The sequence below is a fragment of the Nanorana parkeri genome, unplaced genomic scaffold, assembly GCF_000935625.1.
Source record: "Nanorana parkeri isolate BGI_ZX_2015 unplaced genomic scaffold, ASM93562v1 scaffold834, whole genome shotgun sequence".
Lineage (NCBI taxonomy): Eukaryota > Metazoa > Chordata > Amphibia > Anura > Dicroglossidae > Nanorana > Nanorana parkeri.
Window position 1 is genome coordinate 69,831 of NW_017307102.1, and position 11,398 is coordinate 81,228.

Consider the following 11,398-nt stretch of genomic DNA (forward strand, 5'->3'; position numbering starts at 1 on the left):
ATTCAGACTCATTTGCATAAATCAGGTTTTTGTCTCGGAACGGTCTCCATCTCCTGCTAGTGGATGGAAACAATGTATCTGCCTCACAAAGCCGGGATTAATTACCCTGCTGGTGGAAGCGTGAAAATGACTACCGAGAGATGGAATGTGCGGACAAGAAAAATATACGCGCCGCCATTCAATGTAAACTCGCACACAGATGAAGAGGGTGTCAGGCGTCAACATTGAAGGAAATAGAAAGTATTTTTGTACGTGTTCTTTATTTACCTGCAAAAAAGTATTGTAATATTTAGGGCTGCAGCCAACTATTATTTTCATAATCGATTACCCGATTATTTTTTCAATTAATCGATTGGTTGTATAAAAAAAAAAAAAAAAAAAAAAAACAGTTGCCAACTATTCTCATAATCGATCAATTTGGTAGATTAGTTGTTGCAGCTCTAGGAATATTATTGCATATCTTTTTAGTCAGATAAATACGTAATACTCTGAATGCACCTTTCATATTTATCATTTGCAGCCAGCAGGCGGTGCATTCCAGCTAGTTACTCACAACTTCTTCTTAGTAATTTACTACTATGCTGTGAAAAGCTAGGAGAGATGGGCTTTTGAATTGCTGCTACTCAGGCTTACTCATGAAACATACAGGTTAAAACTGAGCTACATGCAGATATATGCATACAAAAAAATAAAAAATGAGGGCGCGTGTGCATTCCTTTACAAATACTGCCATGTTTTGTTAAATACAGTAAGGGGATGACCTATAAATCATCTGCTGTCCCCTCACCATTCCCGCCACTAAAAGGAGCTGAGGACCACAGAAATGTCCTATGTAGTACAGACATGTATGAAAAGATGAGAACACAAAGCATTCAGACACTTCTCTTGCCTGACCAATAGGTGGCACTGCTGCACACCCAGCCGCCATGTCTCCCTTACTAAAGCTGCAGAAGTCATTCCATTGAAAACGCATCCCATCTCGACTTTCCATCTATTTTCATTAATGAAATATTTATGGGATTTATACGGCTCAATAAAAGACACACAATGTGCAAAGAAATCATAATTCTCATAATGAACAAGCCATTTCCTGTACTCAGCAGAGCTTCAGATTCCACAAAGATGAAATAGAAACTGATGATGCAAATTATTTAAAGTGCTAGTAAACAGAGGATGTAAACGTGCTCCGCTTCCCATTCATAGATCGAGATGAAAGAAACTCCAATGGTGGTATAAAGCTTAGCGATTTGCAAAAGCATTCTGCTATGAAGCTACACTACATGGTCAAAACTTTGTGGACAGCTGACCATCACAACTACTATAAAGGCCAAATGTATGTGGGCACCTCTACAAATGGTTGAGTTGGGGGGGTCATCAATGTTAGAGCATACAAAGGCATTTTATACAGCAGACATAAGGTCACTTCCAGTCACTAGACATGGCAAACGGACGGCTCGGGGTGCTTAAAAGGGGGTTGGAGGTTAACTATTGCTAGGTTCATCTGCAGAGAAGGGTACAGTATACCCCTAAACTTTGGGTTTGGGGTTCTATCACCTGCCTAACTGTGTTGCCAATTGGTACTTTCTTTTTCCCCTTCACAGTTCGGTGGTAGGTCTTATATTACAGAGATCCGCTAGGTCTTACTTTCGGGGAAGCGGCACATAACTGTGTAAAAACCGGCCGCAGCTCCCGCCCCACACACACGCCCGCCATTCTTTATATTTGTATATAGGACGTCACTGGTACATATGTGTAAATGCAACATTGTACCCCCCTTGCTGCACGTTGCCATTGTATGTTGTTTCATGTTACACTATATACATTGCACTGCTCTGTTACCGTATCTGAGCCTAGATCTAGGCTATGACTATTTATCTTGGATACACTATTTGCAGAATACATATATTGGTGTTGGTGTGCTTTATCATTTTCTATAGGACATCTGCTAGTTTTTGGGTGTTTGGAAGCACCCATTAGAATCCTAGCACACCGGTACTGGATTTTCATTTGCTTTAATTACTTTTTTTGAGTTTGAGGACACATTACATTTTAGTCAACCATGTACTTCCAACCTTGTGGCAACAGTTTGGGGTAGAGGCCTTTTCTGTCTCAGCATGACTGTTCCCCTGATGCATATACCCAGTACAAAATGAGTTGAGGAGTTTGGCGTCGAGGAGTTGCTTACACAAGGCCCTGACACTTCAATCCTATTTAACACCGTGTGATTGAAACACTTCCTGTCCATAATCAGCGTCTGAGCTCACAAATACATTTTTCCTGAATGGGCACCAATTCCAACAGACATTCTTCTAAAGGCCAAAATCCTGCAGAAAGCCTTCCCAAAAGACTGAAGGCTGTTTAAAGGACTATGAGGTGAGTGCTTTTCACTCACCTCATAGTTCTAGCCGACCTGTGACAATGAGACTGTCACAGGTCAGCTCAGTAGATCGGGAGGTGAGCGAACACATACCGGCGTTCGCTCACCTCTCGATCCTGTCACGGCTCTCTGCCGTGACAGGGGAGGGGCTGGATTCCCCGCTCCGATCCGCCAGCGCTGACTGGCGGAACGGACGGGGGAGGGGGCGGGTACAGCTGGCTCTGCCTCTAGATAGGCAGAGCCAGCTGTCAGTCACGCAGCTGGGCGGATCCCGGCACAATTGTCGGGATCCGCTTTAGCTGCGGCGTCTCATAAACCGCGAGCAGCAGCTCGCTGCTACAGCTAGCGGTATACTGAGCCTAGGGTGACGTGAGGACGCTAGTTTGTGGCCTCCCGTTACCCTAAGGAGAACTATGGGGAAAAGCCTTAAACCCATAGTTCTCCTTTAAGCCTAAAAGAGAAGGCGGAAGGGGGCTCCATGATTGTCCATGGTTCTAGACTAGGATGTCCAACAGGCTTGTACAGGTCTCCACAAACTTTGAGCCATATAGCATACCTCCAGCAATTAGGCGACAGAAGGAACCAAAACTAGTTAGTTCTGCAAGCAGGGGGGTCCAGGCAGTGGCGTCACAAGGGGGGTGCGGGCCGCACCCGGGTGCCACCATTGGAGGGGTGACACCAAAATGACTCAGTCATTTTGATGTCACCCCCTCTGAAAAGTCGGGCGATCGGTCATGGACCGAACGCCCGACAGTATCAGGAGAGAGGAGGGGACCCGGAATCTGAATTGAGGCCAGGTTCACACCATTTTGCGGACCAGATCTGGAACGGGGTGCATTGCATTTTGCCGAGTTTTTACCACATTCAAGCGTTTTGTTTTTTTTAGCTTAAAATTGACTTTCCAGTGTAGTCCAGTGCGCTTGTGATGCGTTTCTATGCATTCGGTGCCAGAGAAAATGAGACCAGCAGTATTTTTTTGGTCTGGACCGGAACGGACTGCGCTGGTGTGAACATAGCCCAGTAATACCATAGGGATACATTGGGATGCTTTTTTAGTCCGGGAACAAACTGTTCTGGTGTGGACATGATCCGGACATGGTGTGAAGAAGCACATAGGACACACTCCAGCTAAACGTTTTTAGGAAACTAACCATTAAACGTGACCCAAAAGGAATTGTCCATTTTTGGGTAAATTACAGCATGGAAATACCTCACTGGAAGAGGGTGGAAATACATCTGTGCCCTCTATTGTATGTTCCTAGGTAAATATTGAGAGCTAAATTAGTTCTATCACAGGTGATCCAGGGGGTTGAGCTCCAGAAATAGATATCTGCTCCCAAGTTCACAGCTCCACCCACAAGCACCTGTCAGCACTATGGGGGTTTACCCTTTTTGTTAGATTTTTTTTTTTATTGATTTGCACGATGAAGAGTAAAGCAAAATGTAGTCGTCAGTGGGGGGTGAAGCAACAGGAATTGAAAAGCCAAAACTTTTATTCTTGGTTTAGCATAGAATTCAAAGAAGTTGGAACTCCTGCCTGGTTTTCTTTTTGCTGTCCACTGGGAGATGCCCCCTAACTTTCCCTGAATACCACTGTCAACTTTATAGTTGTCACCAGAACAGGAATACTGAGGGTAAAGCTTCCAATACAGAAAAACACCTGGTCTACTTACAACCAAGATTTCCTCACTTCCTTTTGTTTCTCAGGGACAGGAAGTGAAGAGTAATCTGCCCAAAGGGACACAACAACTGACAGATCTTCTAACCATTCTCTACTCCAGTGTTTCTTCAACTATGAATTAGGTCTTAGACTGGGTCATTGACATTTGTGATGGGTTGCAACATGATTGTGTAGTAAACTTATCCTAGTTTGCCAAGTTTGCTTTTGGGTCCCTGGATAGTAAAATGTATTTTATTTGGGTCCTTGGATTGAAAAAATGTAGGTACCCCAGCCCTATTCTATCCAAAACATAAAAAGTCTTGGCTTTAATTAACAGAAGCTGCACAACTTGAGAGATTGCAAAAAAGTTGTTGGTTACCCCCCACGATTCAGAGACAGGTATGGGCAGCTGCGTCATTCAATCCTGTTGACCAATTACAAATTGACAGATTTTTACTGTTACATTACTTGATTCTCACAAGACTGTTACCATTACAAGTATTTTGTAGAGGTGCACCGAAATAGAAATTTTAAAATCAAAACCGAAATTTAAAAAATTGTCAGGCCGAAACCGAAAATGTTTTTTATTTTAATTTTTTAAAGATTTATTTTTATTTATTCATTCATTTTTTCTTAAATATTTTTACTTTACTTTTAGGGGCTTTGGGGAAATATTAGGGGGTGACCCCTGATATTTCCCTTTTAAAATAGAAAAAGAGATTGAGAACACAGAGTCCTCAATCTCTTTTTCTGCAGCCCCTATTATCAATGAACAGGAATCCTCTATACTGAGTGTTCCTGTTCATTCATAACATGAGGACAGAGTATGTTTCCTATAACCACAATCGTGAATGAACAGAAGGTGATGTAGATCACTTCCCATTCATTCATAATTGAGGATATAGTACACATACCATGTCCTCAATTATCAACAAACACTCAGACATCACTGATCGCTGAGTGTGTTTGCACTCGCTCTCCTCTCTGACAGCTGTCACAGGAGGCTGACCGAGCGGTGTAGGGATGTGAGCTCAGCCTCCTGTGACAGCGTGGGCTGTCTCCGCCCCCACACCGCTCTGCCGCACTGTAATAGGTGGCCGAGCGGTGTGGGAGGAGAGACACCGGCCGCTCACAGCGCTCTTGTCCCGCAGCGCTCGGCTCTCACTTTCTCTCCACTCCGCTGGGACACAGAGCAGCGCCCAGCGGGAAGGAAAGAAAGCAGGGATGCGCCGATCGGCAGGAAAACTGCACTTTCAGCATTTAGCCAAAAGTGCCATTTACGGCCGATATGTTTCAGTGTCCGATACATGGAAGACAGCTGAAGGAGATCAGCAGTAATGAGCCACAAAAAGGTAAAAACTGTATTTTCTGAAAGAAAAAAAAGACAATTTGTTTAAGATCCAAGGCACTGTAGCCAACGAAATGCCATCCAGTTAAGGTTTACATCTACTTTAGGCAGCTCCATGTGATAGCGAGCAGTAAACATGTGAATATTGCTAATAAGGAAAGTGGTGCTTTCAAGAACCACAAGTTCACGCCACTTCCTGAAGAGGTATGGAAGGTGAGAATGACAGTTTGTGCAGATGTTTCCAGGCCTCCTCCTCCTCCTCCCTTTGTGGCCACCCCATTTCCTAAATCACATTATTAGAAATGTGACTTATGGTTTCAGGTCTACCACTGAAAAGCGTATAGAAAGCTAAAGGGGGGCGGTTAAAACCCCAGTCAGGAGTTTATTTTGGTCCGTCACCCCATTGCTTGTGAGACCCATAGGAAAAAAAATGGAGGTTTTTCTGTAGGTAAGCGACCTCATCCTGATAGGAAATGAGGGGAAACCTACTCAATGGGGATGCACCTGACAGACCACTCTCTGCTCTGTACATTTGGCAGGAGTTGTGCTTTGCCTGCCAGGTCTCCACTTGATACGGAGTTTGCAAATTCAAAAATAATTCAAATTTTAATGTCATTACGGCCGAGCATCTTCATCCGCTAAAAGTACTTTATGCTTGCGTTAGTAAGAGGTAAGAAAGAAAAATACAAACATTTGTTGGAGAAGAGGGACAGCATGTTCTCAGACCTTGAGCTTTAGGTTCTGTCCAGCAATGCCCTTTCAAAGTGGACATGGCACTACCAGCTTTCACAAAGCCGTTCCTACCACCACCTCTGTAGACTACATTTTCTTGCCCCACTTCCACCGACAACAACATTCAGGCTATTTTAATAATTTTGTTGTTTCCACTGGAACTTTTTGAAGTTGGACAGGTTTCCACTAAAATATTCCTTAGAATAATCCTTTACTTTACTTTTGTAATATTAGCACTGCCTGTTGGTGCACCCCAAAGTTACGCCTATCTTCCCTTGGAACACGATGGGTACAGGGCATGTGTACATTGAAGGAAAAAAACTTTACAAGATGAAGATGCACCACCCAACTGGGATAACATCTCCTGGTATACCTCTCTGCAGAGAGGGTGACCATGGTGTCCTGGACCTACCTGGACTGAGAGGGTGGGGATAGATAAGCTGGTTACCAGGCTAGTGCTGCCCATGAGCTGACAAGACATACTAGGGAGCGAGCTTAGGCCAATCTGGAATCGCACTGTAAGCAAATAGTGTTCACCAGTCATAGAATTCATAAGGATGCCACTGGCGACTAACGACTTAAAGTGACATTAAAGGATAAAAAAATGCCCCCCATGCTGGCATAAGGAGTAGGACTTACCTTAAATGATGCCTCTTGATCTGATCATCATCTTTTTTGCTGTAGTCTTCGAGAGTCCCTCCAGCGATGGTGCCGGTTTCCGATCCAGCGCTGACTGCTGTGTCTTCCTGTCCCACACAGTCTATCCGAGTGCACGCTGCCGGGCTGCTTACATTGACTGTGTCTCTCCTCTTCTCCCGGCCAAAGATCTCCTACTGCGCAGGCGCCCGCCCCATGGTCGTTCATGACCGCTCAAGACTTTTTTCAGATCTTCGAACAGGAGCAAACCGGGGGAGACACAGGTAAGTAGTAACCTTTTTGGTGTGTCTACTGCTTGCTAGCAATGGATATATGCCAAAAAAAGCAAAACAACAAAAAACAGTTTCATTATACTTTTAAAAATATGCAGTCAAAAATGAAAGTTCTGGACAGAGAAGTGAAGGGATAGCAACCACATTAGAGGTTTATTGTGATCTATGTCCTCAGTGATTAAATCTACCCTCTCTTTGTCTTAAGGGCCAAAGTCACCAGGACTTATTGCGGGGCGAAATTTTACATTTGGTGTTGTCACCTTAACCGGAATAGAAAGACCATCTTCCCATGGGATCATGTATTGAGGTGACAACAGTCTAATGGAGGATTTTCCTCGCTTTGGAGTCTACGAATCAGGAAGTAAAGGAGACTCTGCCCAGTGCAACCCAGACCCGTCACTATTCTATCATTCAGAAAAGTTTTAACTTAAAGGAGAACTATGAGGTGAGTGCTTTTCACTCCCCTCATATTTCTAGCCGACCTGTGACAATGAGACTGTCACAGGTCGGCTCAGTAGATCGTTCGCTCACCTCTCGATCCTGTCACGGCTCTCTGGCGTGACAGGGGAGGGGCTGGATTCCCCCCTTCCCGCTCCGATCCGCCAGCGCTGACTGGCGGAACGGACGGGGGAGGGGGCGGGTACAGCTGGCTCTGCCTCTAGATAGGCAGAGCCAGCTGTCAGTCACCCAGCTGGGCGGATCCCGGCATTATTGTCGGGATCCGCTTCAGCTGCGACGTCTCAGTATACCTCACGGTATACTGAGCTTAGGGTGTCGGGAGGACGCTAGTTTGTGTCCTCCCGTTACCCTAAGGAGAACTATGGGGAAAAGCCTTAACCCCATAGTTCTCCTTTAAGATATGTGTTCATTAACTGGAGGTCTGGAAGGACAGTTCCAGAGGACACATTTTAGATGCTTGCTCCTACTCCCTACTCCTACAGCACTTGCTTGCCACGATCCTTGAGTTTACAACAAAGCACAACCAAAAGGGTACTAGCCACATCCAAAAACCAGCATTCACAATGCCAACCAAAGTAAAGGAAGCATCCATAACACGTGTTAAATTGATGCAACCACATCACCAGAGTCAAGTCAACAGGAACTAATGCAATGTGTTAAAATCTAAACCCCAACCCCTAAAAGCAATGATAAAATCCTCAAACCTAAGTAATCCTCTCTTCACAGATTTCTTGCCAGACAAAAAACCCAAACCCACCAACAAAAACCGAGTTTCTGAATAATAATTTCAGCAACTCGTCCATCCTATCAGGCCACCTACAGTTGTCAAAGCCCCAGATTACCCCGCCATCAGTTCCAAAGTTTGCTTGTGAACAATCCATTTCCACTTTAACATGTGGTGAAGCTGACGGAAACTAGGCCGCAATACGATGCTCACTATGTATGGTTCAACGAGAGGACCTTCCTGGAGTCGAAAGGCAGCAATGTCACACTTTGAATCCCAGTTGCCATGGCGACTCCTTGCTACAGTAAACTAGATATTTTTCTTAATTAAATATCCAAAGCGAGCACGCTTTTTTTTTCCCTTCAGTTGCAATACCTCCCTCGCTCCCGTTCATGTGTGAAGGAAACAAAGATTTCGTGAAGGAGACGCTGCTTTATCCATAGTAATGGGGCTCGGGCTTTTCTGACCTGAATGTAAATAAAACATGTCAGTTGTGAAGGGGATGAAGTAAATGATCCGTGAGATGCGCCATGAACAGAATGTAAACCAAGAACACAATGGTATGGGGAAGGAACATTGACCTCCTCAGTGGGAGGATAGAGACCCAGCAGAAGACTCTATTGAGCAGCTCTGGAGCCTACAAGATACCAGATTAGTGTTCACAGGCTCCAAGACGGTCCATAGACATTCCAACAAAATCTACCCAAATCTATTATTATTTCCTAAAGCAGCAGCTCGAAACCCAAACCGCTAAAATCTACTCAGCAGACAAACTGCTAAATACCTAGATGGAGTACACTACCCCCCTAATCGTATAGTAACTGTAATGTCTTCCCTCTGTTGTAAAGCAGAGAATTTATACTGCCCTGCCGCACATAACAGCTCTCTCTGGCAAGGCAGGAGACCGGATTTTTATCTACTACAGTCAAGTAACACTTCCTGGTCTAGTCCTTACCCCAGCCTGAGACTGGGCAGGCAAAGGAGAAGACGACGACGGGATGTGCGTGCCAGGTGTCGTGTAGTGCAGGTGTGAACCTAGCCTAAAATGGTCTTACAGGTGCATTCCAGTGCATTTTTTATGTGTTTTTAGGCGTTCCAGACCAGACAAAAATAGGACATGCAGTATTCTTCTGGTCTGAAACAGACTGTGCTGGGGTGAACAGAGACCAGAAATAGCATAGGGGTACATGAGGATGCATTTTGGGTCTGGAAACAATCTGGTCTGGAGATGATCCAGACATGGTGTGAATGGGCCCTAAGGCCCCGTTCACATTGAGCGATTTATCGCGCGGTAATTCCCGCAATATCGTGGCTATTTACCGCGCGATATTGCTCTTCCATGCTTTGCAATGGGGCAAAGGGTCCTGCTGTCGCGGGTCGTGTGTCGCTACAGCAGGACCCCTTTTGGAGCGGATTTTGCCGCGATTCTCGCTTGCTCAATGCAAGCCTTTGCGCGATATCGCGCAAAATGCAAATTGCGCAACAAATCGCGCGATTTGCGAATCGCGCAGTGTGAATGGGGCCTAAAAGTAATCATGTGCAGCTGGCGCAGGAACACTTCATGTAGACAGGAAGTGGCTAAAGAGGCTGGATGAGATCAGCAGCACTGAGATGGAGAACTCATCGAGATCTCCAACTACCTCACTTCTGGTGCTCAGAAAGACTTGAGCTCTGTACAGTTGCGGTGTGCATGCGCGCATAGCGTTTTCACAATACTTGTCAAGTTTGCCACCTGCCGAGTATTGTTAAACTGCAGCTGTACAGAGCTCCGTCATTCTTTCTGTTTTGCAGTCCAACGCCGTCTCGTCGAAATCTCCAACTTGCAAGTACCCGGAAGTGAGGTAGTTGGAGCTCTTGACGAGTTAGAGCTTTTGATAGAACACCGGCACCTCCCACCAGCCATGATCAGCCTGCATTTCATAGGGGAGTACAGAGACCCAGCGATGTGATATAAGGCATGTAATGAAAAAGGGAAAAGTTTTAAACATTTCTCCAGCACAATTCACAAAAAACACAAATACATCCAGGAATGTCCTATGTGTGTATTTTGCAAATACATGAACTGGAGAGTGTGGCTTTTTTCTGTTTGTGGGGGAGATCTGATCCCACTAACTGTGTCAGAGACCATACAGGAGGGACGGGACGGGAGGGGACCCCCCAAAGAGCACCCAGACAGCAATTATAACTGACCAAGGCTCTGACGCTTGTCACATGCTTGCAATCTAATTGCACAACCTCCTGGAGATTTACTAATGACCATGCTGTGCAATGTTCTACTTGACAGGATATAAATGAAACATTAAAGTGGACGGAGCGTCAGATATATTTTTCAAGTGCAAACATTAGTGATGTGACACATTGTACTCTGCCGGCCTCTTCAACGTATTCTCTCCGGAAGGGCAGAACTGTCAATGATATCAAAAGTTCAGTCACCATCTAGGCTGTGCATCTACTTCCGGGACGGAAGTGCCGCATCAGAGAGGACCTACTCATGTAAATCACGGTGCCTGTGCAGTTCCTGGCTGCGATCACAAAATGTCTGGCACACATCTGCCCCTGCCGCAGCCTACCACCTTGTGACTTACTTGTGGGAAGACGAGACTGAGGAAATGCTTCCACCTGCCCGCAGCAGACTGATGACATCATCTCAGCCTGGGCAAAGTCACCGACTGGAGCTGAAGGACAGCTTTTGTAGCTGTATATTGCCAAGTCAGGAATCTATTCATGGAGGTTTGTAAAGTTACTGAAAAGTCCACTTTAAGTAGACTCTCCTGCTGAATGGTTGTCTGGAAATTCAAAGGAGATTGCACAGAGATTGAACAATTTATACTGCGTCTCGCAAGGTTACCCTTCACTTACTTATAGAACTCCGTGATGTTTAAAAATTAACCCTTGCAGTGAGGCTATTGGGGTTAACTGCTCATTTTTCTCTAGGGGTGGAAGGAAGATAACCTCACCTGATCCTCACCTCTCATCCCCTGCGGCTGTGGTATGTGCCTTGGCATCCTCACATCTAATAGACCTGTATTAGAAATGACATCATGGGTCCCTAGACCACCGGAGCCCAGGGGAAGAAGAGGCTGCGGCCAGGCAGGACAAAGGATCAGGTGAGTATATCTGCTTTATTTTCTCTCCCCCTAGACAATTTGAGGGTAAACCCTTGAGGGGG

General features: G+C 45.3%; 1 protein-coding gene across 1 annotated transcript in view; it reads right to left on the reverse strand.

Moving 5' to 3' along the window:
- Positions 1-6,246: 6,246 nt before the first annotated feature.
- LRRC8A (leucine rich repeat containing 8 family member A) overlaps positions 6,247-11,398 on the reverse strand; it is a 32,119-nt gene continuing 26,967 nt past the window's right edge. The window contains exon 4 of the mRNA XM_018565321.1: positions 6,247-6,303. Coding sequence (XP_018420823.1) covers positions 6,247-6,303 — 57 coding nt within the window. The remainder of the gene's footprint in view (positions 6,304-11,398) is intronic.